This window comes from Hemiscyllium ocellatum, chromosome 8 (genome assembly GCF_020745735.1).
Source record: "Hemiscyllium ocellatum isolate sHemOce1 chromosome 8, sHemOce1.pat.X.cur, whole genome shotgun sequence".
Lineage (NCBI taxonomy): Eukaryota > Metazoa > Chordata > Chondrichthyes > Orectolobiformes > Hemiscylliidae > Hemiscyllium > Hemiscyllium ocellatum.
Window position 1 is genome coordinate 23,309,436 of NC_083408.1, and position 27,893 is coordinate 23,337,328.

The window sequence follows — 27,893 nt, forward strand, 5'->3', positions numbered from 1 at the left end:
CCAAGACCTGAGCACTAAGCTGTTGCTGACACTCTGGTGCATCAATGAGGGAGTGTTGTATTGTCAGAGCTCCTGTGTCTCAGATGAGATGTTGAACCAAGGCATGTTTGGCTGTTTGAAATAATAGTATGGAATCTTCCATGTCCAGTGTTTTTAAATTCTTTTTATGGAATGGGTTGCCACAGTCCTTGCCAGCATTTGTTGCCCATTCCTAATTGCCATTAAACTGAGTGGCTTGCTCAATCATTAAGAAGGGCAACTAAGAGTCAACGATATTATTGTGGGTTGGAGTCATATGTAGGCCAAACTGGATAAGCTTGGAGGATATTTTTCTTTAAAGGCTATGAGTAAGTCAGATGTTTTTTTTTGTTTTGCAACATTTGAGAGCTACCATGACTAAGACTAGCTTAAGTTCACTCAAATTTAAATTCCATTAGCTTGTGTAATAGGATTTAGACCTTTTGTCCCCTGGGCGTTGGTCTGCACATCTGGTGATATCACTGGACTAGTAACCTATAACACCACTATCTCCCCTACAAAGAAGTTATATCTAATATCATCGTATATTGCAGATTGGGGAACTTGTGCATGCTGGTTGCTGCATTTCCTACCTTACGGCACTGACTACAAACACTCATGAGAAGGATAATATGAATGTAATTTTTTGCTTGCTCAAGCATTTGTGTTTTTTTTAAAAGTATATGCCCTATATAAATTGGATCCAGTCAGGCTTTATTGCTTAAAACCTAACATTTCAACTTTTGGTTAATCTTATTCCCTCTTGGCATCACTATCCTCCCATTCCTGCCTTAGCCATCTGTCACTGAAAATTAATTCCATACATTTTTCATCTTAAGACTTATTCCAAATTTCTCCCAGCTGGCCTCCCATTCTCCAGCTTTCATAAACTTAGTTTGTCCAAAAGTCTCCTGAGATATCATCATCACTGGTGTGCTTGTTAATTCTGAATGTTTTCTTGTCTTGGAATGTCTCCAAATTACAGTGTTTGTTCTTGCATTTAAACTTGTTTGTGGCCATGCTGCTGTCCATGTGAAACCTTGTCCATCTACACAGTAAGGTGAGTTTACTTCAATACACTCTGATTCTTACGAATCTCACACTACCCTTTTACTTCTCTCCAACCACAACCACTACCATCATTGCCCTGTGACTCCAGTTCTCCAGTTTTGAAATCTCTACCTAAACTCCTGTACCCCTCCACTTTTTTTTTAATAAGTCACTTGGAATATTTACTTCCTTTACTTGGAATTTTTTTCCCCTTGCAAAGTACCTTGGGATGTATTTCTGTGTTGAAGATGCCATTTAAATAGGGCAGTCTTCATGGTAATGTCAGTGGACTAGCAATCCAGAACCTGAGGCTAATGTTCTAAGGATGTGTTCAACCTCTACCGTAGGAGATGGTGAGATTTGAACTTAACAAAAAAAAAGGTGTTTTATAGGCATTTGTAATTGTGCCTTAAATTAAACTGCATACAAAATCCTAACTGCGCAAAGATGCGGAACGGTGTATGGATTTCTGTAGGTTCAGCACTATGACTTGACGTGACTGGTAGACCAACTTGTAATTGCCACATTTTTTTAAGGCATTTCAAATACGCTGGTTGTATTTGTATTGTCCAATATTATCAAATTTTCTGGATCTTCCTGATTTACGAGTTGGTGTGCTAACCTTCGTTTTCCTTTTACTTGTGAGCTATTGTAGAGCAGTAGGTATTTACTGTAAGTTTTTTTTTAAGGTTAGAATTCCTACAGTGTGGAAACAGGCCATTTAGCTCAGCAAGTCCACACCAATCTTCCAAAGAGTAACCCACCTAGAGCCATTCCCCAACATTTCCCCCTGGCTAATTCACCAATCTTTGGATTGTGGGAGGGAACTGGAGGAAGCCCATGCAGACACGGAGAGAACGTGTAAACTCCACACAGACTGTTGCCCCAGGCTGGAATTGAACCTGGGTCCCTGGAGCTGAGAGGCAGCAGTGATAACCACTGAGCCACTGTGCCGCCCCATTTTATTTTACTGATGTTCATAGTTAGCATTTAAACAAAGCCAAAGTACACATTCACTTGCTCATGTGACTCCAGACAGATGAGGAATATTACAGAATACAACAGAAATCTACAGTGCAGAGGTCTTTAAGGGGTTCTCATACATGAAATAAAAAGCTAGCATACTAGTTCAGTGTTTCAGAGGGAAGACTAATGGAATGTTGACCGTTATTTCAAGGGAATTTAAAATAATTATTTTAAAATCTATATGAGTCGCAAGTCCTGAAGAGTTGTATTCCCCTTTTCAAAGGCAGACGTATACTTCATGGGACAGTCCAAAGAGTGTTCACAAGATTGATCCTGGTATGGAGAGATCTTTCTGATGAAGAGAGGTAAAGTAGGTTGATGAGATACAACATTGTTGAAACATGTAAGATTCCCAAGGGACTTGACAGAGTAGATGTGCAAAGTTGCTACTCCTTGTGGGAAATTCTAAGATCAGCGGACTTCACTTCAGTGTCAGGGGTTGACCAATGAAGACAGAAATGAGGAAGAATTTCATCTGAGAGTGACAAATCTGTGGAATTCTTTACTGCAGAAAGCTGTCCAAGCTGGTTTGTTAAGAATATCAAATGTCAAAGCTGAGATGGACAGGATAAGAATCAAGGCATATAGGGAAAAGGCAGCAAAGTGGAGATGAGAATTTTCAGGTGAAGTGAACTCAGTGGGCTGAATGCCCTATTCCTCTTATATTTAATGGTCTCTTGGCCTTGGAAACAGCCAAAACCCTTTAATTATAAAAAAAATTATGTTCTAAAATACAAATCATCTACGTAAAATTTTTAAGGTGTATTTATGATCTTAGAATGATATCCAGTCATGAGATATCAATTACCTACTGGGTTAAGTGTGATGTCAAACTCCAGTTTTGTTGAAGCAGCTCTGTTGCTGGTCTCTGCTTCTGGAACCTCTCAGTAGAACGAAGTATATTATAGCACAGGAACAGGCCCTTCATCCCTCCAAGTCTGCGCTGATCCGTATCCTCTGTCTAAATCTGCCTCCTATTTTCTAAGGATCTGTATCCCTTTGCTACCTGCCCATTCATGTATCTGACTATGTTGGAGAAATAGCCCAATAAAGCAGAGATCACACAAGCCAGATCGGGTGAAATTGACAAGCTGTTTATTACAAGTGATATGGCTGGGAGAGAAATTGACTAGGCTGACACAGAACTGACTGTACAGGTGGATCAAGACTTTTCTTTCCTGAGCAGAGAATCAAGCCAGTTTTTTGATAGGAATATTGTACAATGATGCTAATTGAAAATAGGAAAGATACAATGATCTTGATAATCAAATAATGCAGTTGCGATGGTGATAATCACAAAGCAGTTATCAGAAGAATGTCCTGAACGTGGATACAATGAAGCATCCTGACAGCATCAAACAGTTTTTAGTGGGATCAGGAAATTCCAGTTCACTTCGAGGGTGGGTGATAATGTCCCCTTTCTTGGCAGTAAGATGTTTCCACTGTTTCTCTCCCGTGAGCAAGATATTCTGGTGCCTATCTGTCTGACCTGTATTTTGTGTGGCTTTGATATCACTGAGGTACAAGACTACCCTTAAGGCTTAGGGACAGCTGTGTTGATCGGGTCCAGGAAGCTTATTGTTAGTTTGTCTTGGGAAGTGTATTCCCTGGTCTGAGAGTGATTGTGGCCATGTCTGGTTTCTCTTGTCAGCTTGTTTGGTCAATGCTGAGACATTCTGGGTGTTTCTTGTATGGTTTGGATAGACTTGATTTTGTTCTCTGTGGCCATGCTGTGGGTAGAGAAGAGTGGCAGCTCTTTTCCCACAGTCTAGATACATCTTAAATGAAGCTATCATACCCATCCTTATCAACTTCACTGGATGCGCTTTCCAGGCACCCTCCAAAGAGACCTAGGAGTGCAGGTTCATAGCTCCTTGAAAGTGGAGTCGCAGGTAGATAGGGTAGTGAAGAAGACGTTTGATATGCTTTCCTTTATTGGTCAGAGTATTGAGTACAGGAGTTGAGAAGTCATGTTGCAGCTGTACAGGGCATTGGTTAGACCACTGTTGGAATATTGCATGCAATTCTGGTCTCCTTCCTATCGGAAAGATGTTGTGAAACGTTCAGAAAAGATTTACAAGGATGTTGCCAGGGTTGGAGGATTTGAGCTATAGGGAGAGGCTGAACAGGCTGGGGCTGTTTTCCCTGGAGCGTTGGAGGCTGAGGGTTGACCTTATAGAGGTTTACAAAATTATGAGGGGGAGGGATAGGGTAAGTAGGCAAAGTCTTTTCCCTGAGGTGGGGAGTCCAGAACTAGAGGGCATAGGTTTAGGGTGAGAAGGGAAAATATAAAAGAGACCTAAGGGGCAACTTTTTCACGCAGAGGGTGGTACGTGTATGGAATGAGCTGCCAGAGGATGTGTTGGAGGCTGGTACAATTGCAACATTTACGAGGCATTTGGATGAGTATATGAATAGGAAGGGTTTGGAGGGATATGGGCCGAGTGCTGGCAGGTGGGACAAGATTGGTTTGGGATATCTGGTTGGCATGGATGGGTTGGACTTAAGAGTCTGTTTCCATACTATACATCTCTTTGTGTGAAGAACTTTCTATGTATATCTCACCTAAAGGCTTCCGCTCTCACTTTGAACTTATGACCCACAGTAATGGAGTCCACCACTCCAGGGAAAAAATTTCTTGCTACTCACCCTGTCTACACCCCTCATGACTATGTAGGCCTCAATCAGGTGTCCCCTCCCCAACCTTCCTCCTTTCCAATGAAAATAATCCTAATCTACTCAACCTCTCCTCCATAGCTAGTACACTCCATACCAGGCAACATCTTGGTGAACCTCCTCTGCACCCTCTCCAAAGCATCCACATTCTTTTTGTAATGTGGCCACCAGAACTCTATGCAGCTCTTAAAATGTGGCTGAACCAAAGTCTTATGTAACTACTACATGACCTGCTAACTCTTGTGCTCAATTCCCTGTCCGATGAAGGAAAGCAGGCCGTATGCCTTCTTGACCACTCTACTGATCTGTGTTGCCACCTTCAGGGAACAATGGACCTGAACGGCCAGATCTCTCTATAAATCAATTTTCCCCAGGACTATTACTGTTCCTTTTAACCCAACCGCTGCCCCTCCCAAATTTCATGATGTAGTGTTCCCTCTAATTTTCTTACGGGCTGCTTGGGTCTTCAAGGACCAAGCACGCTGTTGCTGATTGACGTGTAGAATTGGTGACAATTCTGCCCTAGGGACCTCTACTAATAAGATACTTGCCTTTATTAGTAGAGGAATAAAATACAAGAGTGGGGAGATTTTGCTGGAACTGTATAAAATGTTATTTAGTCCACATTTGGAATACTGCTGACAGTTTTGGTCATGATTGTAAATGTCTACTCCGTCTTCGGTGATTGATTCTTAGAAGTTACCACAACAAGGTGTGTCGGTCAAGGTACTCAGATCTTTGTTGACAGATGAAGACACAGTGGAATGAATGGCCTCTTTCTGTGCTGTAATCGTCTAAAAGCCTCCAAGGTTTTAACATCTGTTATTTTTCAGGCCCCTGTGGCACTTGCTGAATGTGGGGAATTCTGAAAGATCATAGCAAATGTAACTACTATATTTTTAGTTACTTCAAGCAGTAAGATGCAGGACATTGGTTCCAGGGACTGTCAACCTTTAGGTCTGATAGTTATTCCTTGGTGATAGTTAGGTATGGGAAAGGAATCGATTTCCCTCCTTTTAATCTCCTCTTAATCGGCAGCATTTTTTTTTAAAAAAGCAGTTATCATATTCCAATGAAAATATAGATCACTAGAAAATGAAAAAGTCGCTATCTATGGTTTTCATGCGTGAAAGAAAGAGGAATTTTATTAATTACTAACCCTAGAATAAATAATAAAAACCCTACTTCAGAATACACAAAAACTCTTGTAATAAGTCGATTTTTGTTTGATAATACGTAACTGAAGTATTTCTGAAAAGGGCACATTTTGTTGAAGTATAAGATACAGTATAAGTAAGCGTTCTGTTTTGCGTTGGCATTCTTGCAAATGTTCTGATAAATGCGAGACAAAATGCTTTGGCAAGCATGTCTTTTTTCAATGATACATTAATTCACTCACTAGGGGTTGTTAGCATTTATTGTCCATCCCGAGTTGCTGCCTTGAACTGCTGTGGTGTAGGTAAACCCACAGTGCCTTTAGAGAGGGAGTTTGAGGATTTGACCCAGTGATACTAAAAGGAATGGTGATGTATTTCCAAGTCAGCATGATGAGAGGAGTGGGGGGGGATCTCGCAGTGGGGGTGGCAATGTTCCCATGTATCTGTTGCCCTTGTCCTACTAGATAGAAGTGCTCGTATGTTTGGAAGGCATAGCCTAAGGAGATTTGGTGAATTTCTTCGGCATGTGCCTACAAATTAGTATGCTACTGGAGGGACTGGATTTTTGGACTAAGGCTATTAATGAGGTCAGGATCTAAGTGGCCCTGCTGGAACCCAAACTGAGTGTCATTGAGCAGGTGATTGCTTAGTATTTTTTTAAACCTTTCTTCACTTTCTGATTGAGATTAGTACAAAGGTAATAAGTTTAAAAGGAACTATTATTTATTATTATTTTGCTGGTGAGATTGGGTGTGCTGAGAGTTCAATTATTCCCAGTAGCTTCTTTCCCTACTCTGAGACATCCCTTCCAAGGTGTGCCAAGGATTTATCTCCTCATGCTGAAGTAAAGAAAGTCTTTCTTCCAATAACAGTCATGTTCGTGCATTTCATGGCTTGATTATATATTTCTGCAGTTTTCCCCTGTACGCGTGTTCTATTTTACTCTTGTATGGTAATTTTTTTTCCAAAAAGCAGATTTGAATTGACAAACCAACAAATATCACCAATGTGATATTTTGAAAGGAACCAGTTTCCTTGCTGCATAGTATTACTGCCCTGTGAGCCTGGCTATGTTTATTATGCCATGATTTATGTTTGTTTATTTCAGAGTCCTCTCTGTTACCATTGTCGTCATTAATAAAGATGATTTTGGGGTCTGCTGGAGTTGTGAATTGAAGCCGCTAAGAATGCAGCTTGCCTCAGATTGCTTTGCTACAGCTGCTTCTTGTAATAGACAATTTCCTGTAAGCATAAAGAGCATGAATCTATACAGCCTAGGGGAGGTGGACCACAGAGCTCCTAGACTGGTTTAGGATAAATTGATGCTGTCTGAGAAGATGATGAAACAGTTTGAACCTTAATCTTGGTCACTCCTTATACCGCTGGTATTGTCAGCACTTCACCTAGCTACGTAGACAGTACAGTACTGAAATTGAACCTCCTATAGAATTGATATAGTTTTAAGGCAAGAACTGACCATTCATTGAACTGCTATAAGCCAATTTATGCTTCACCTGGGCTTCTTCTCCTCTTAATGTTCACTTGTACGAAATAAGATTAGTGTTCCCAAAATTTCTATTGGCATTGTCTTCTGCAAAATATGCTTGGTCATGCCTATTGACTTTTTTTTCCTGCTTAAATTCTGCAGATTAATTGACACTGAAATTATGATGGACTTTCTTACCATTACTGAAGGCATTAGAGTGGAGAAGTGAATGTAATTTTCGTAACAGAATTTTAAAATTCCAGCCAGTAGTTCTTAAACTTAATGCTAGTCCAAACTCTTCATTCTGCAAGAGGCAAATCCCTCTGTCACAGACCAAGCTCAAACTGAAACTTGGATTGACTGTTGGACAATATCAATAATCAACATGATACAGATTTAACATTAATAATATAATACTTTTGTCCTTGTGTTCAGCTACGTGTAGTTTTGCATCATAACCCCTCCCCTCAAAAAAGAATTGGGTTTTATCTTATTATGGAATATACTTAACAGGACCTTAATTTTTGTCTGAAGCTCATTTAAATATTTGTCCATCTTTTTGAAATTTCAATTCACTTTGAATCTCTTTCAGATATTTTGTGATAATATTTGTTGATGCCTCACTTTTACATATTGAATTTTGCAAGGTTCTGCATGGACCTGAGTAGATGTGATTTCTATTTATACATTTACATTTGAACAGATTATTGCACTGTCTTCAGTTTGCATATTTGGATCAGTGGTATTTAATTTTATGTGCAGATTGAATGGTTCTCGGGAATTACTCAGACTTTCTGTCAAAAATATTACTCACTTTCATTCTTTTTACCCACCTCTCCTCCTACAAAAGCACTCTAGATGCTTGCGAAGCTCTTGCCTTGGTACAATATTGTACTCTGGTACAATGCAATTCACTAATTGTTTGATATGCATGGTAACAAAGTCCAAAGTTATGTTGCTAAATAAGCCTTGCAAAATGGTTGACAGCATATATTCTCTCTAGCATTTTCTGACATGAAACCCAATGTGTATGTCCGTTAACTCCTCTTATTAACCTACTGGCCATCGTAACACTCCACACACTATTGGAACTAACTCAGTAGTACTCTGTTCTTGGAGAACTGAGGTTTTGGTGCGCAAGAATAGTGAGAGATGGATGTCAGTCATTATGTAGATCTATCAATGCCATCATGAATGGTTACAAATCCAAGCAGCAACATTTACTTTACATATGCATGGAATACTTAATATGGGTTTGTGTAAATTATCAAGCTTGGACATAGGCATGCAAGTAGAATGGACAATATGATGGCAGATGAAAGTTAATATATGGAAGTGTATTTTGGTGAAAGAATTAGGGAAAAACAAATAACTAATAACAGCGTTCAAGGCTTTACAAGGACAAAGATCTAAGGATTTGTGTGCATAAAGATTTTAAGATGGCAGGACATTTTGAGAGTAGTGAAATGTAGCAGGATCTTGGGCTTCGTGGAAGACTTGAGGATGAAAGCAGGGAAGTTATGCTGAACCTTTGCAAACCTCTTGTTAGACCATTGATATTATAATCAATTCTGGTTGTCACCCATTTGGAAAGAGAGGATCCTTGAAGGGATGGAAAAGAACGCTTACCAGAATGGTTACAGGAATCAGAGATGCTTGCTGCAAAGTTTGTTTGAGAGCTGGGTTTGTTTTCCCAACATGCAGTAACTCACATTGTTTCAAGAAAACCATTGAGAGAAGAATTGTAGCTCTTGACCATTTTCCTCACGATATCTGGTGCAGTATATGAAGTCTTGAGCTCCTGTTGATGTGAGCTACATTGGTTTACAATAGCAACCATGCCCAGTGCTTGCACGTTTAGGTAAACAGCTAATAAGAAGCATTAGTTCACAAAATTTTTCCTTGAGACAACAGTGACTTGTACCCTTTAACAAAATAAAACTATAATATTTATTATCTAGTACTTGAATAAGGCAGTGCGATTGGTTTTGTGAGGCTATTAATTTGTTATGTTTAAGATAGAAGGCCCTGAATTTTGAGCAGCTGTAGAGGATGTCTGTTTTATTATTTTAACAATGTTAACAGATATCCATTTTGATTGGTGTTAAGTACGTAAATAGTTCTAGAGTAACTTAAGTTTTATACGAATATGATAGAAGAAAAAAGAATAGGCAGATCCTTGACCCTATTTTGCCATTCAGTCAGATCATGGCTGACTCAACTGTGACATTTAACTCCCATTTGCCTCCGTGACACTCGAATCTCTTGTTGATGTAGAGGTGTAATTTCTCTGGCCAGGAATTCTGCAAAGTAATGATGTTGGCAAGTACATGTAAAACTTAATTTTACTGTTTAAAGATCTTTTGAGATTGTTTTACTTTTGTTCTCATATTTCGTATAATGAACTTCTGTTGTTAAAGAAACTCTGCAACCTTGTGTGAGTGTTTCAGTGAATGACAGTCACATTAACCTAATTTTTTTTAAGAAGTGTCAAACCATGTTTCACTCCAGGTAATGACTGTGCAGGGAAAAAGCAGTGGCAGTCAATTTCATGGCACTGTGGGTGGCTCTGCTGCTCAAGCAGGGTGGGAGAAGAATGGCGGGATGAGAGTGATCAGGAATTCAATCACAAGGGGAACAGCTGCAAGAGAGGCTCCAGGATGAGATCCAGCAAATGGAATTTAGAAAGCTAGGAAGTAGATTAAAGGGCAACACGGTGGCTCAGTGGTTAGCATTGCTGCATCACGGCGCCAGGGATGGGGTTTGATTCCAGCCTCTGCATTGTCTGTGTGGAGTTTGTCCATTCTCCCCGTGTCTGTGTGGGTTTCCTCCCACAGTCCAAAGATGTGCAAGTTAAGTAAATTGGCCATGCTAAATTGCCCGTATGTTCAGGGATGTGTAGGTTAGATGCATTAGTCAGGTGTAAATGTAGAGTAATAGGGTAGGGGGATGGGTCTGGGTGGTTTACTCTTTTGAAAGGTCGGTGTGGACTTGTTGGGCCAAATGGCCTGTTTCCACATATGGTTTCAATGATCCTATTATAAAGAATAGAACTGAAAAGGTAGAAATCTCTGGATTATTTCTGGTCCCATGCGTTAGTGAGTATAGAAATAGGTGGGTAGTCCAGATGAATAAGTGGCTCAACAGATGATGCAGGTGGGAGTGCTTTAGACTTCTGGGGCATTGAGACCATTTTTGGGGGTATTGGGACCTGTACAAATTTGACGGATTGTAACTGAGACAGAATAGGACCAGCATCCTTTCAGGAGATTGGCTAACGCTGTTGGGGAGGTTTATACCAATTTGGCAGGGTGGGTGGGATCTTGAAAAAAGGGCACTGAGTTGAGTGATTAGCCTAAAAAAAGTCAAAATAACAGCACTTTTAAAAGGGAGGAAGACCGGCAAAGGCAGAAAGCACATGATCTGTAAGGGAGAAAGACAAAGAAACTCACTGCTAACTGACACAGCAGTGAATCTGCTTTGCTGTTGGAATTCATGTATCACTGGACATCGGAGTGTGTCAAGGAAAACTTAACAAACAGCAAAATTCACAACTGATCTTGGAGGAACCTGTTTGGGCAAGGTCACAGCACAGAAACAGATAATATTGCATGCAGTTCGGAAGGATGTTGTGAAACATGAACGGGTTCAGAAAAGATTTACAAGGATGTTGGCAGAATTGGAGGATTTGCGTTATAGGGAGAGGCTGAATAGGCTGGGGCTGTTTTTTCCTGGAGCGTCGAAGGCTGACCTCAGAGGTTTATAAAATCATGAGGGGCATGGATAGGATAAATAGACAAGGTGTTTTTCCTGGGGTGGGGAGTCCAGAACAAGAGGGCACAGGTTTAGAGTGAGAGGGGAAAGATATAAAAAGGACCTAAGGGGCAATGTTTTCACGTGATGGTGCATGTATGGACTGAGCTGCGAGGGGAAGTGGTGGAGGCTGGTACAATTGCAGGTATTTAGATATATGAATAGGAAGGGTTTAGAGGGATACGGGCCAAGTGCTGGCAAATGGGGCTAGATTAGATTGGGATTTCTGGTTGGTATGGATGAGTTACACTGAAGGGTCTGTTTCCATGCTGTACATCTCTGTGACTCTATATTAATGTTGGAGCAGACTTGAAAGGTTGAAGGATCGACTCCTGCTCATATATTCTAGCTTCTATTTTTTGCAGTGAAAGTATTTCCAGAATATGATTCACTGACATTGAATACGCTGAATGTATGTCCAGGTCCGGCTGCTATAAGTCTTAGCATCATCAAATCATTACAGCACAGAAGAAAGTTATTCAACTCAGAGTCCAGTCCAGCTCTCCATGAGCAATCCAATCAGCCCCAGTCCTTCCTTTAATTTTCATGGCCTGCAAGTTTATTCCCTTCAAATGGCCATCCAGTTTCCTTTTGAAATCATTAATTGTGTCTAGATCCACTGCACTCATGTCCAACAATTCTCCGGTGAAATAACTCCACAGAAGCTGATATCCCATCACCGAGTCCTTGACACTGATCCATTTCCCTCAATGAATAGGATGTCTGATAAGCCAGTTCTTATCTGACAGCTAGGGTTCCCTGAATAGCACTGTTAATCTGGTCCAATCAGGGAATTCTTATTGTGTGAGGTGCACAGCTGACCTTACTACAATTGTTGCATCCCTTCCCCTCTGAGGTGATAGGTTGGTTCTCTTGTTTGTAGCACTTCCTGGGGTGTTTTAACACTGGCCCCGGTTCCTCCAAATTTGCCCCTGGTACGGATGGCATGTAATGCATCGTAGCTCATCTCTTGTGTTCTACAGTGTCTTGGAAGAAAGTCATTCTCTTCAGTAGGCAGAGACATCGAGGCGGTGACATCTGCCATATTCATCTTTAATTCTGAGGACTCTTCAATGTTTGGCAGAGCGGAAGAGCCCATGGCTTTCAAAATAGTCAGAAAGGCTGTCGAGGAGCCGGGCACACTTCATTCCTGCACTGCTTATGATTTTGCAGCTTTCATATAGTCCATGTGCTTGTCAGGAACATCACACCTACCCAAACTTTATATGTCATTGAACCTGACCTTGTGCCAACCATGCTTCTTAACCATGTAGGGCAATTCCCATGGTTCCTACACCAAACTTCGTCTCCTGGAGTAAATTATCTCTTTTGCTTAGCAGAGCCTTGTGCCTGGCATCGGAGTTCCTGGCACCATTACAGACTCTTCCAGTGGCAGCACCACCAGTGGTGTGTCTGCCAATGGGAGGTTGCTAAATGCATACATAGGCTACTCGGCCTCCTGGATGGTGATCCAATTTGTAATTAACTCACTTAATATTAGAGCTCACCACTGAGTTTGGCCTGAAGCTAAAAACGACACTGCCTTGTCGTCTTGAAGTAGACCAAGCAGGGATCTGTTATTACAAGTTTACATCAGCAAAGCTATTGGTGAAACCTCGTGACTCCAAATGTGACCACCAAACCTTCCTTTTCTATCTGGGTGTATTTATGCTTTGCATTACCAAAGTCCTGGATGCATACATTTTTGGGCATTCCTGACCATTGGGCTTCCTATGAGATAATTCTGTCCCGATGATATACCATATGGGAGGCATCGAATGCTAGTACATGATATCTGTTCGGATCATTGTGCCAACAGTTTAGAGTATCATGGCCATTCCTTCACTTCCCTGAAAGCTATGGCTTGGTTACACAACCATTTCCCAGAGTGTTCTTTTTTTTAAAGAGTTGATGCAAAGGTGCCAGAATGGAAGCTTATGAATTTGTTACATATGAACTTTCCATAATAATTCACCAATTCAAGGAAAGACCTAAGCTCCTGATATGGAAGCCAGGGTACTTTTGATCACCCTCTCTATCTTCCAATGGGTGTAACCTGGTTTTGTTGACTCTGTAGCCCAAATGAGTCATCTTGGGTGTCTGAAACACACAATTTTCCCTCTGTGGCTTATGCCTGCCTGGGAGAAACACCTAAGCACTCTCTCCAAGTTGTGTAAGTGCTCCTTATTGGTCTACCCTGTTATAGCACATCGTTTAATTAATGATGACCTTATAAAATGCTGTCCATTGTCTGCTGAAAAATTTCACAGGCTAATGATATCCCAAATGGCAGTCTCATGTGTTGGTATAAACCGTTATGGATAATAATTGTGGCATACTTCCGGGAATCCTCATCGAGCCACAATTCCAAGTACACATGGCTCGTGTCTGCCTTATCTAAATCTGATCTGTTATAATACTGTACAATCAATCAAATCTTCTTTCTTCAAAGAGAACAATCCCTTCTCTAACCTAATGCTATTATTAGGAGTTGGTACTTCATGTTGAGGTCGTACAGCACATTGGTGAGGCAACTTTTGGAGTACTGTGTCGCCCTGGTATAGGATGGATGTTATTAAATTAGAGAAGATTCAAAAATATTTACCAGGATGTTGCCTAGCCTGTAGGATTTGATGATTTGGAGAGGCCGGTGTTGGATTAGGGTATACAAAGTTAAAAATCTCACAGCAGCAGGTCATAGTCCAACAGGTTGATTTGGAAACATTAGCTTTCGGAGCGCTGCTCCTTCAGGTGGTTGTGGACTTCATCAAGTGTCCACAACCACCTGATGAAGGAACATTGCTCTGAAAGCTAGTGCTTCCAAATCAACCTGTTGGACTATAACCTAGTGTTGTGAGATTTTTAACTTTGGAGGGTTTGCGTTATTGAGTGCATTTCTGATGAAGCTTTTATGCCTGAAACATCGATTTTCTTGCTTCTTGGATGCTGCCTGATTGGCTGTGCTTTTCCAGCACCACACACTTGACTCAGATCTCCAACATCAACAATCCTAACTTTCTCCTGGATAAGTTGGGATTTTTTTCACCGGAGCATATTATGTTGCTCCTGTGGAGGTTTATAAACTCATGAAGGGCAGAGATAAGGTGAATAGCAAAAGTCCTTTCCTTAGGCTGGGGAGTTCAGAACCAGGGGGCATAAGGATTTGAGACTGAGAGCCCATGGGATCCAAGGACATTTGGCAAATTAGATTCACAGTTGTTGAGTGACAGGATACTCTGCAGAAATTCACCCAAGATTCTTAGAAAGTCCTGTCCCTTCCAATCTCAAGACCACTTTAATCTAGAAGAGCAAGCCTAACATGGGAATATCCCCACTTGCAAGTTCCCTCTAAGCTATCCATCATCCTGACTTCAAAACATATCGTTGGATCACAGTCCTGGAATTCTCTTCCTAAGGACATTGTGGATTAATTTGCAGCATGTGAACTGCAGCAGTTCAAGAATGCAGCTCCACCTTTTTTTTTAAGAAAAGGGCAAAAAATGCTGGCCAGCCACTGACACCCATGGCCTACAAGTAAATGAAGAAAAAGCAGAGGGTAATGGTTAAGGGGTGTGCTTGTGATTAAAAGTCTGTGTCCACTGGGGTTTTAAGTAGTATTTGTATGGAATGAGCTGCCAGAGGATGTGTTGGAGGCTGGTACAATTGCAACATTTAAGAGGCATTTGGATGGGTATATGAATAGGAAGGGTTTGGAGGGATATGGGCTGAGTGCTGGCAGGTCTGGTAGGCGTGGACAGGTTTGTTTCCATGCTGTACATCTCTATGACTGTATGACTCTAGGACTCAGTAGCCTGAGTTAAAAGAACATAGAACTGTACAGCATAGTAGAGGCCCTTCGGCCCTTAACATTGTGCCAATCTTTTACCCTATCCTGAGATCAAACTAACCTACATACTAACCAGGGGTGGCGCGGTGGCACAGTGGTTAGCACTGCTGCCTCACAGCACCAGGGACCTGGGTTCGATTCCAGCCTCTGGCAGCTGTTTTGTGAAGTTTGCACACTCTCCCCATGTCTGCGTGCGTTTCCTCTGGGTGCTCTGGTTTCCCCCCACAATCCAAAAGATGTGCACATCAGGTGAATTGGCCATGTTAAATTGTCTGTAGTGTTAGGTGCATTAGGCAGGGGTAAATATAGAGTTGTGGTGGGTTACTCTTCGGAGGGTCGGTGTGGACTTGTTGGGCTGAAGGGCCTGTTTCCATACTGTAGGGAATCAAATCTAATCATACTTTTCAATTTACAATCATCCATGTGCCTATCCAAGAGTCACGCTTAAATTTCCCTAACACATCTGACTCTACTACTACTGCTGGCAATGCATTCCATGCACTCACCTACCTCTGATGTCTTCCAATCACTTTAATATTATGCCCCTTTGTAATAGCCATTTCTGCCCTGGAAAAAGTCTTTGACTATTCACTCAATCTATGCCTCTCATCAGTATGTAAATCTCTATCAAGTCACCTCTCACCTTTCTTAGCTTAAATGAGAAAAGTCCGAGTTCCCTCAACCTTTCTTCGTAAGATATGCCCTCCAGTCTAGGGAACATCCTGGTAAATCCCCTTTGCACCCTCTTTAAATATTCCACATCCATCCTATAATGAGACAATTAGAACGGAACACGATACTCCAAGTGTGATCTAATTAGGGCTTTATAGAGCTGCAGCATAACTTCACGGCTCTTGAACTCAATCCCCCTGCTACTGAAAGCCAATGTACCATACGCCTTCTTAACAATCCAATCAACTTGGGTGGCAACTTTTGAGTGGTTGTAAACAAAATACAATACTGAACAAATGAGCAGATATTAGGTCAAATAACCAAAAGCTTAGTCATAGAGGTGAGTTTCAAGAAGTACCTTAAACTTGAAAAGTGAGGTGGAGTGGCAGAAGGGAAATTACTGAGCTTAAGGTGCAGGCAGCTAAAGGGATGGCACTCAGTAATGAAGCAATTTAAAATGAAGAATTCACAAGCTTAGAATTAAGGGAGCACAGGTTTCTCTGATGTTATGCTGATGTTACTCAGATAAGGAAAGACTGGTCCTTGGAGATATTTGCAAATGGGTGAAAGTTTTAAAAGGGATGCTATTTGACCAGATGTTAGTATTCAGGATCAGGATGAGAAGCCATTGGGGAGTGATTCTTTTGCTGTGATCAGACAAGAATGAAACCTAATGAGGCCACCTCCACTTAGCTTCACAACAAGGTGGCACGGTGGCACAGTGGTTAGCACTGCTGCCTCACAGCGCCAGGGACCTGGGTTCAATTCCCACCTCAGGTGACTGACTGTGTGGAGTTTGCACATTCTTCCCGTGTCTGCGTGGGTTTCTTTCGGGTGCTTCAGTGTCCTCCCACAGTCCAAAAATGTGCGGGTTAGTTGAATTAGCCATGCTAAATTGCCCATAGTGTTAGCAGCAGGAGTAAATGTAGGGGAATGGGTCTGGTGGGTGCGCTTCGGCGGGTCGGTGTGGACTTGTTGAGCCGAAGGGCCTGTTTCCACACTGTAAGTAATCTAAATCTAAACATTTGCCATGCTTTTGAGGAGAATGGCTTGGTTAACTGTGTTTCCATGGCTGCAGAGAATTTGAAGAAGGGAAAGTTTTAATTTATTTTGGTCACATACAGTGTGAAGTTCCTATAGCACTCAAGAAGCTTGAAACCATCTGGGACAAAGCAGCCTGTTTAATTGGACCATGCAGTCTCTTCACCAATGCACAGTTGCAGTATATACAAGCTATCATATCCGCTGCAACAACTTACCAAGGTTTTAAACCCATGACCTCCACTGTCTGAAAGGACCGAGGCAGCAGATACATGGGAACCACTTTTCATAGAAGTCCTAAAGTGTGGAAACAGACCATTCGGCCCAACAAGTCCACACCTACTCTTTGTAACCTTGTATTTCCCATGGCTAATCCACCTAACTTACACATCCTCGGACACAGTGCAGAATTTAACACAGTCAATCTACCTAACTTGCACATTCTTGAACTGTGTGAGGAGACCAGAGCACCCAGAGGAAACCCACGCAGACGTGGGAAGAATGTGGGAACTCCGCACAGACAGTTGATTGAGGGTGGAATTGAACACTGGTCCCTGGTGCTGTGAGGTAGCAGTGTTGATCAATGAGTCACTCTGCTGCCCCACATTGAAGCTCCCCTCCAAGCTATGCATCATTCTGACTTAAATAATACCAGTGCTGTTCTTTCACTGTTTAATGTCTACAAGTTATAACTATTTGGTGACTTTGCAATTGATGACCAATGGATTTTATAATTGTGTTCAGCAATAGATGTCCAACTTATTTTATGCTTTGTATGAATATTTATAGTAATTAATATTTTTTTCTTTTGTCTTACAGTTGAAAAAGATTGGAGGTGGGGGCTTTGGAGAAATCTATGAAGCTATAGACTTTCTGACCCAAGAAAATGTTGCTCTTAAAGTGGAGTCAGCCCAACAACCAAAGCAGGTTCTCAAAATGGAAGTTGCTGTTTTGAAGAAACTACAAGGCAAGTTCCTAAATTTTACGTGTTGTGTTTGTTTGTCTCTTGCATCCCATAGTTGGTCATTGTATTTCTGAATGATTGATTAATAGGGAAACATTTCAAAACTTTACACTAGAGAACATTCGGCCCATTGTGACTGTACAGACTGAAGAGCTATCCACCCTAATTCTACCTCCCTGCTTTTGGTCTGTAGTCCAACAGGTTATGGTGCTTGCAGTTCATCTCCCAGTATTTGTGAAATATGAATACAGTTTCTTCCTCTACTACCCTTTTCAGGCAGAGAGTTCCAGATCTCCATATTCTTAGTGGGCGGATAATTGCTCAACTCTCCTCAAATCCTTCTGCCAATTAGTTTACATATTTGCCCACTGGATCTTGACATCTCTGCTCATAGAAATAGGTCCTATCTTTCCATTGTATCCTTGTATTTTTATACACCACGTTTACTCTTCAGCTTCTTCTGGTCCAAAGAAAATAATCCTAGCTTGTCCCATCTCTCCTCAGCTAAAATTCCCCATTTCTGGCAATAGTCTCAGGTATACTGCTTTGGTGCATCATGTCCTCCTTGACATGTTTTGACCAGGACATTTTATTTTTTTAAAATTAATTGCAATGTGGGTGTCACTTAATTGTGAAGAGTCAACCAAATTGCTGTGGATCTCAAATCACATGTAAGACTGGCAGATTTCCTTCCTAAATTGCATCCATGAACTAGATTGTTTTTGCATTTTGCTATTAGACCAACTTTCTATCAGTCATGTTTTTGCTGTTGGAAGGGGTATCACTGGCTGGCCAACATTTATTGCTCATCCCTAATTGATCTTGAGAAGATGATGGCGAGCTGCTGCCTTGAACTGCAGTCCACTTGCTGTGGGTTGACCCAAAATGCCCTTAGGGAGGGATTTCCCAGCAATATTGAAGGAACAGTGGTATATTTCCAAGTAAGAATGGTGAGTGGCTTCAAGGGAATCTTGCAGGTGATGGTGTTCCCAGGTATCTGTTGTACCTGTGATCTTTGAATATTATTGAATTCAAGTTTCAGCATCTGCCATGGTGCGATTTGAACACTCACCTGGAGTTCTGGATTACTAGTCCAAAGGCATTACCAGTACTCTGCAGCTTCCTTGTATTTAGTAGTCTAGTTGTGGCCTGACTAATATTTTATATAGTTCCAGCATATCCTTCTTGCACTTTATTAGCTGAAGCACTGATTTAAATCCTTTGTCATCACTACTTCCTTTCCTATCTACCTTTGTCTCATCAGCACACTTAATCGTATCACACTTGAGTATTGCTAAAAATAGTTTATGGAGGCTTTTCATCTTGTATTCATCATGTCAATTTGCAGGAATATCAATTCAAGGGGAAAACCAACATTAATATTGTGAAAGAGGCATGTATTGATTGGTTGACATATGGGCGTTAAGGGCGGCACGGTGGCACAGTGGTTAGCACTGCTGCCTCACAGCGCCTGAAGACCCGGGTCAATTCCCGACTCAGGCGACTGACTGTGTGGAGTTTGCACGTTCTCCCCGTGTCTGCGTGGGTTTCCTCCGGGTGCTCCGGTTTCCTCCCACAGTCCAAAGATGTGCGGGTCAGGTGAATTGGCCATGCTAAATTGCCCGCAGTGTTAGGTAAGGGGTAATGTAGGGGTATGGGTGGGGTTTCGCTTCGGCGGGTCGGTGTGGACTTGTTGGGCCGAAGGGCCTGTTTCCACACTGTAAGTCTAATCTAATCTATGTTCAGTAGAACCATTGGCACAGAGAATGCACAAGTTTTGATGATTGACAGGTAATTGCCAGCTTTTGTTTATATTTTAAACCAGGCAAATTGTGTCTCATTCTAGTCAGAGTATTGTCCTGAGAAAGGCACCTGCAAATGGCTGAAACCTGTTTTGTTGCTTTGAAAGAAGCATAAGGGTGTACATTTTTTAAATCTGTTTGCAAGAATCGGAACATTATATACTAATATATGTAGCTTTTAGTAGACCAAGTCATCCACACCATGAGCCCAATCGATAATTCCAAATTGGTTGTGAGTCTTTGTGAGCTCTGGATTATCCAGCAAGTGTTTTGTAGCTGCAGTATTTAATGTTGGACACTGTTGTTTGCAGTGTTCAAAAATATGCATTGGTTGGGTACGGTCAGTATCTTGCTTGTAGTGAACTACTGTTGCTTGGCATGATCTAAGAGTTTATGGGGCATACAGCCATCATATCTGGAATTGCACTAGCACTGAAATTACCCTTTAAGTTCTCCTTTTCTAATGTAACCCGTAGCTGCTCATACCCTTCAGCTGTACCCCTTTTCTAGTCTGCTTGTGTCTTTGAAACCTGCGACTATTGGAGCCTCACAGTGGAAGATCCCCTCCAACCTTGAGCAGATTTTCTGAAGCTTGTCAGTTGCAGGCAGCTGTACTGTCTGGATTCTGGGTCTTGGCTGCAGAGAAACCGATTGGTCCCTTGAGCTATGTTGTCATTTATCCTGCTACATTTCTTTTAATTCCTTAAGCTTAAATGGCTTCCTGTAACAACATACTTCAGTTTGCTCATTCTTTTTGCAGCCAGTGCTTTTGTCCATACAGGCTGCAAGAACCTTAAACCTGTTAAAGCAAAGGCAGAACCTTTTCATTCTACATGCTGGGTATTCTTATCTGCCTCAATTGCAGTCACGCCTGCCTGTCCTGACTACTGACCAAATTAGTAGACCCTATCCAAAGGGATGTGGCAGCCTGCTGGAACAAAGAGTTCAGGTAACCTTTCAGTCTCTGCTGCCAGCCTCCATCTCGCAAGCTGACCTGAAGCACCTTGAACTGCAAACATTTATTCCAGATGCTGTAAATGCCACTTGCTCAGGCTGCCTTTGGTGCATGTGAGCCTCATGGCCTTTTCTGGAGCCCAGGAGTTCTGACTGCCAGATCTGGAGAGAAGGGATTGAGTGGCTGAAAGGGAAGCTGGGGAGGTGGTTCCAAGGCAATTTAGGTGGAAGAAGAAGACTACAAGATGTGGATGGAAGAACAGAAGGAGTTGCAAAAAGTGGGCAGAGGTGGAGAGCTGGAGAGGGGAGGAATGGGAGAGAGCTGCAACAAGTACAAGGGCTGTGAGGACACAGAAGGAGGCAAGAGTTGGTGTGTTGTGGGAAGTGGGAAGCAATAAGGGTTGTGGGGAGTTAGGCTGCAAGGGCTGTTGGGGATGCTGAGAAGAGAATGAGGCTGTGAGGGCTGTTGGGGGTTGCTGAGAGGGGAAGGAGGCTGCGAGGGCTTTGGGGGGGGTGAGAGGGGAAGGAGGCTGCAAGGGCTGTTGGGATGGTGAGAGGGGAAAGAGGCTGTGAGGGCTGTTGGGGGGTGAGGGGGAAGGAGGTTGTTGGGGGGTGCTGAGAGGGGAAAGGGGCTGTTGGGGGGTGCTGAGAGGAGAAGGAGGCTGCGAGGGCTGTTGGGGGGTGCTGACAGGGGAAGGGGGCTGTTGGGGGGTGCTGAGGGGGAAAGGAGGTTGCGAGGGCTGTTGGGGAGTGAGGGGGAAGGGGGCTGTTAGGGGTGCTGAGAGGGGAAAGAGGCTGAGAGGGCTGTTGGGGGGTAAGGGGAAAGGGGGATGTTGGGGGGTGCTGAAGGGGAAGGAGACTGCGAGGGCTGTTTGGCAGGAATGCTGCACGTAGAGGAGGCTGACTGGGAACATTGAGGAAAGAGAAAGTTTTGGGTGTGAAAAAATGTCCATGGAGGCGAAGCAACAGTGTTGGGAGGTGGAGTCTAATAGATTAGTAAATGAGAATGAAATAGTCGCTCCTGTAAACCAAAGTGCAGCCCCACAAATCTAAAAGTAGTAAGCGTGGGCTAGGGAATATTTTGACTGATTGTGCCAAGGGCGGAGTTTGAACTCTGATCTCTGGATTTTGTCAATGTTTGTTGAACCCCCATACCTTATTATTATATTCTGCTGATATATAGCGACCAACAAATATAACTCCAGCATAAATGCCAAATGGGAAGCCACTTACTGGTAGGAGAAGTTTGTGATGTCATTAACTTAGACTGAAGCTTGAACTACAATTCACATTCAAATGGGATGATAAGTGGATCCTTTTCAGAGTGGCAGGCAGTGATGACTGGGGTGCCACTGGGTTCAGTGCTGCAACGCCAGCTGTTCACAATATGCATTAACAATTTGGATGACGAAATTGCAAGGCAATATCTCCAAATTTGCAGATGACACTAAACTTGGTGCCATGTGTGCTGGAAGAAGGATGCGAAGAGGCTGCAGAGTGACTTAGTCCGACTAGCTGAGTGGTACAATACTTGGCAAATGCAATATAATTTGGATAAATGTGAGGTTATCCATTTTGGTGGCAAAAACAAGAAGTCAGATTATTGTCTCAATCGTGGCAGTTTAGGAAAAGGGGGGGTGTACAGAGACCTGGGTGTCATCATGGAATAGTTGCTGAAGGGGAAACCGAGCAAAGGCTACGACAATGGATGAATGGGCACCGCACAACAATCAACAGACAGGAGGGTTCCCTCCCAGTTGGGGAACACTTCAGTGGTCCAGGACATTCAGCCTCGGACCTTCGGGTGACCATCCTCCAAGGTGGACTTCGGGACAGGCAGCAGAGGAAAGTGGCCGAGCAGAGGCTGATAGCTAAGTTCGGTACCCATAGGGAGGACCTCAACCGGGACCTTGGGTTCATGTCACATTACAGATGATCACCATTGCACTACACACACACACACACACACACACACACACACACACACACACACACACACACGCGCGGACACAGGTACATACAAACGCGCACACAGACACCCCCACACACCCTTATAGACACACGCACTCTCACATGCACCCCCTCACAGACTTAAGACACTCTGCACCCACTACACACACACACACACACACACACACACACACACACACACACACTTTCTCACACTCACAACCCACCCAGACAGACAAAGATCCACATGCGCGCACACATTTTGTGGAGTGAATTTGTACTTTCAGAGTTACATTGCACTTTGCTCAAAAACTGCACACATTCATGTGGAACTCTGAGCTCAAAAACTGCATGAATTTATGTAAAACACTGTTATCTCACTTTTTAGATTAGAATCAATCTAAACATCAGGTCATAGACAGAGAACACAGGGGGCTAACACCTTCAACATTTTGTCTAGTTATCACCATTGTTAACAGCTAACCCGAGAATGTAACTTTAAAAAAAGAGTTTTGTGATTTACACATGAAAGAAGTGAAACTATCACTGTATTCTAACAGATGAAAGGCTTAACAGACCAGCAATGTTTCAATGTATAATTTCGGCTACATCACACTTAAAATTTTTGCTCTAAATTTTGTGTTACGATCGAGCCCTCCACAATCACGTGATGAAGGAGTGTCACTCCAAAAGCTAGTGTGCTTCCAATTAAACCTGTTGGACTATAACCTGGTGTTGTGTGATTTTTAATGTTGCTGAAGGTTGGTATGCAAGTGCAGCAGGCATTGAGGAAAGCTAATAGCATGCAGACCTTCATAGTGAGAATATTTGTGTATTGAAGTAAGGATGTCTTGATGCAGTTATAGGGCCTTAGTGAGGCCACATCTTGAGTATTGTGTGCAATTTTAGCCTCCTCGTCTAAGGAAGGAACTCTTGTTATTGAGAGAGTCCACAGAAGGTTTACCAGACTGATTTTGGGGATGGCAGGACTAACCTATGAGGAAAAACCTAATGGAAGGATGTTGTGAAACTTGAAAGGATTCAGAAAAGATTTACAAGGATGTTGCCAGGGTTGGAGGATTTGAGCTATGGGGAGAGGTTGAATAGGCTGGGCTGTTTTCCCTGGAGCGTCGGAGGCTGAGGGGTGACCTTGTAGAGGTTTATAAAATCATGAGAGGCATGGTTAGGGTAAATAGACAAAAGTCTGTTCCCTGGGGTGAGGGAGTCCAGAACTAGAGGGCATAGGTTTAGGTGAGAAGGGAACATTTAAAAAGGAACTAAGGGGCAACGTTGTCACGCAGAGGGTGGTACGTGTATGGGATGAGCTGCCAGAGAAGATGGTGGAGGCTAGTACAATTGCAATATTTAAAAGGCATCGGAGTGGGTATATGAATTGGAAGGGTTTGGAGGGATATGGGCTGGGTATTGGCAGGTGGGACTCGATTAGGTTGGGATATCTGGTCAGCATTGACGAGTTGCACCGAAAGGCTTGTGGACTCTGCATCTGTGACTGGGCTGGAATTAAGAAAAATGAGGGGGTGTCTCATAGAAACGTATAAAATCCTGATGGGACTGAACAGGCTAGATGTGGGAAGAATGTTCCTAATATTGAAGTCCAGGACTGGGGGTCACATTTTAAGAAGGGGTGAGCCATTCAGAACGGAGATGAGGCAGATTTTCTTCACTGAGTTGTGAACCTGTGGAATTCCCCACAGGAGGCTGTTGGGGCCAGTTCATTAGATATATTCAAGAGGGAGCAGGATATGATCCTTGAGGCTTAGAGGTGTGTGTGTGTGTGTGTGTGTGTGTGTGTGTGTTGGGGGTGGTGGTGGAGGGGTGCAGGGGAGGAATGGAATACTGAGATTGCATGATCAGCCATATTTGTAGTGCAGGTTCAAAGGGCCAAATGGCCTACTCCAGCATCTATTTTTTATGTTTCTATGTTTTAATCCTGTTTAGAATGTTTCATCACTAAAGTCATATTTAAATAGCAAATATTAGAAAGATGCTAATCTTTTGTCAAATGTAGAGGACCTGTTGTACTACCATCAGGATGTCAAGTACAAAGACCTTTTAGTTTTGAAAAGTGTACAAATGCAGTTTTGGTTGTGTTCTCCACTATTGTCCTTTGTTTAATGACACTGCTGTACGCAATGCATGAATCTTTTTTTACTAATGTGTAAGGATCTCCAGATGGCAATACGAGGCGGGGGTGGGGGTAGGGATAAATCAGGGCAGCTCATAAATTCTAGCTGCCAGTATTCAGCTACAAACTGTGGTTGTCAAAAGCATAATCATCAATGCCTGAACTAAGCTGTTGGAAAAACATTTATTGATTTCATGGGAAATGTAGAATTTTAGGAATAAGGTGGTTCTGGTTGCGATGTGCTTTGTGGACTCGATGTGCTGAATGGTCTGCATCTGCATTTTAGGGATGATACGTTCTAGAATGCCATGAAGTCTGGTTCAAAGGAAAGAAAATTTGATTATTGCCAATGTTTGTGGTTAAAAATACACACTGAACACATCTTTAACCAGTAGTGCTGGCATGTAAGACATCAAATAATGTTGTAGTGTGCATGCATGTTGAGTACATATCTTAATCCAAGACACAGCACTGCATCAATGCTGTGAAAGTATGAATAAAACTTTGCCTGATTCTTATTACTTTTGCTGTTCATTCAATGTTCTGTTACTTTGATTTGCAAAGAAATGTGCGAATGTAACAAATGTCTGGACATCATGGAGCTAACTCTTATATTGGGAAGTCATAAGCATGAGGCATGGTCTGCAAACCAAAGGGAATTGAAGATGGGGGGTGACATGCAACTTGAAATTAAAGGCAATATAATAATATAGGGTAGCAGATTTGAATGCTTGATTACCATGCAACTGAAATTGTTTTGATTGCAAATTGTATTTAATACTTCTCATGGTGGGTAGGGAGATTATGCTATGTAGCAATTAGATCCAATTGCAATAGATGTGAAGCATTTTGTTGTATATCTTGTTGATCCCCATTAATTTATAACTTCTGACCAAGCTGATATTGTAAACCATGCAGATATTCATTACGTGTATTTTAAACAAATCAAAACATCGTGGATTGGTTAGTTATGAAGGCAAGAGAAAGGAATTGGAAAGTTAAATAAAAAAGAAATGGGTGAGGTAAGTATCTTCACCATGAAAATATACACGTTAATTTGCTATTATAGATGGACAAGTGGAATGAACAAGAAGTAGAAACAGGAGTAGGTCATTCAGCCCCTCAAGCCTCTCCTACCATTCAATAAAGTTACGACTCATCTGCTGCAGGCTTAATTCCTCTTTGATATCATCTCCTCATTGCCCTTAACGCAATATTTCAAAAATCTGTCTGCCTCCTTGTTAAATACTTTCAAAGATCAAGCCTTCACAATTCTGTGGGGTAGAGAATTCTAGACATTCAATGCCCTCTGGGTAAATAGATTGCTTTTGTAACGTTTAGGGAGAGAATAGATTTAGCAAATGTTTGTTGAGTTTGACAAAGGAGTGAGGGCACAGGAGAATTGAAAACTTCTATAAGATTGAGTAAAGCTTTGAGATGTCACTCCTTTTTTCCAAAAAAAACTTTGAGCTAGGGCAAACGATTTCAAAGCATCTTGCACTGATGAAATACTTTTTGGTTTTATATATGTGGGAGTCATTTTCAAATATGTAAATATGCACTACAGATGGAAATAGCAATGAAGATTTGAAATTATTTCACTTATTGGAAGTACTATGGAAAAATATTTTGAAGTACTTGGCACAGCATATTTTAAACAGCAGAATTTTATGTCAACAATTGATCAAGTGTCTTATCGCTACTCATAATCACATGTTCTACTGTTTCTTGTAAGGATAAAAGGCTTCATTATTCTTCTAGAAACTGAAGATGCTTGCAAGTAATTCCATGCTGAAGCCACAGAGCTGCGTATGTTTCCAAAAGAGAGTTCAACATTGTCATTTTACTGCTCATGCAGCTTTCAGGATTTCCTTTCATTTAAAAGAAAAAAGTGACAAGTTTAAAATCCCTTGATTTTATTTCTTAAAGGGATGTATGTGAAAAATCCATTGCATTCCATTCTAAAAGTCACACCAACACCAGGTTATAGTCCAACAGGTTTATTTGGAAGCACTAGCTTTCAGTGCTGCTCCATCAGGCAATTGTAGAGCAGGATCATAAGACACTCAATTTATAGCAAAATTTGCCGTAAGTTCAGTGTCTTGTGATCATGCTGCACAACTACCTGATGAAGGAGCAGTGCTCTGAAAGCTAGTACTTCCAAATAAACCTGTTGGACTATAACCTGGCGTGAGAAAGTGCATCAGATATGAGCTAGGAGGGAAAGAGTTAAGTTTTGAGCTTTGTGCAACAAAGGTTCAGCTAAGCATGACTCAGATCAGATAAAACTTAGTGTAAACAGTGGGGTGCTGGAGGCAAGGGTAATGGGTTAACAAGGTGGAAAAGCATTCATTATGTAAAGCTATTTAACAAGATGAGGAAGCATTCAGTATATAAAGTCAGTTAACAAGGTGAAAAGTATTCATTATGTGAAGCCGGTTAACAAGGTTAAGGGCATTCATTGTGTAACAGCAGATGGTTTAATCTTTACGATTGATACTTGCTGAATGGTTACCCAATCAGTAAGTATTTGCTTTATCTGGATGCTCTTCCCTGGAGAAGCGATTACTTAATTAATTAAGAATCTGCCGAGGGAAGACCGAGAACTCATGTCTCTGTGCACATGAGCGGTTGTTTTTCTCTCTCTCTCCCTCCAGGACCTGGAATAAAAATGAAGGAGGTAAAGTCATACTGTGTCTCTAAGCGTTTTGCTTCAACTGAGGGGGTGCAGGTGCGGAAATGGGATGACAATATTGGCTTAGTTGGCAGGATCCAAGTGAAGGTATTATCAGTGTCAGTGGCCACCTGGAACATCGGTGTCTCGAGACGGATGGGCCCACAAGGTAAGATTTTAATTCTGGTCCCTCTCAATATTCCTGTGTGCCCAAGACGGTCCCCTCGCTTGATCGCTCTCTATTCTACGGACTCCTCAAACAGTAATTAGTTCAGTTGAGAGACACGTTTTTGTAAGCGTGCTGACAAACAGAGGTTCGCGACTTCTGTGCTGTATTGGGGTTTGAGTCCCCTGGGTGGGTTAAATTGAGGCTCGAGTCCTCTGCGCTGTATTGGGCTTAGTCTCCTGGGTTTTGAGGTTCAAGCTCTGTGTTTAAGGTGGGATTCATGTCCTCTGTGTTCAAATGAGATTCGAGTCCTCTGTGTTTGATTGGGGTTCAAGCCCCCATGAGGAGTAAAGTGTGAAAGGGGTTAAGGACCCCTGATGGTGAAATTTGTGGCTCTTTGAGTCTTTGTTATGGGGGAAGTGAGTGGCATGGACTGCAGCGCCATGTGGTC

General features: G+C 42.1%; 1 protein-coding gene across 2 annotated transcripts in view; it reads left to right on the plus strand.

Annotated features, from left to right (window-relative positions):
• The window catches only part of LOC132818056 (tau-tubulin kinase 2-like), a 277,076-nt gene that overhangs the window by 64,617 nt on the left and 184,566 nt on the right, over positions 1-27,893 (plus strand). For both annotated transcript variants that reach the window (XM_060828686.1, XM_060828687.1), the window contains exon 3: positions 17,606-17,753. In XM_060828686.1, the coding sequence (XP_060684669.1) occupies positions 17,606-17,753 (148 nt within the window). The remainder of the gene's footprint in view (positions 1-17,605; positions 17,754-27,893) is intronic.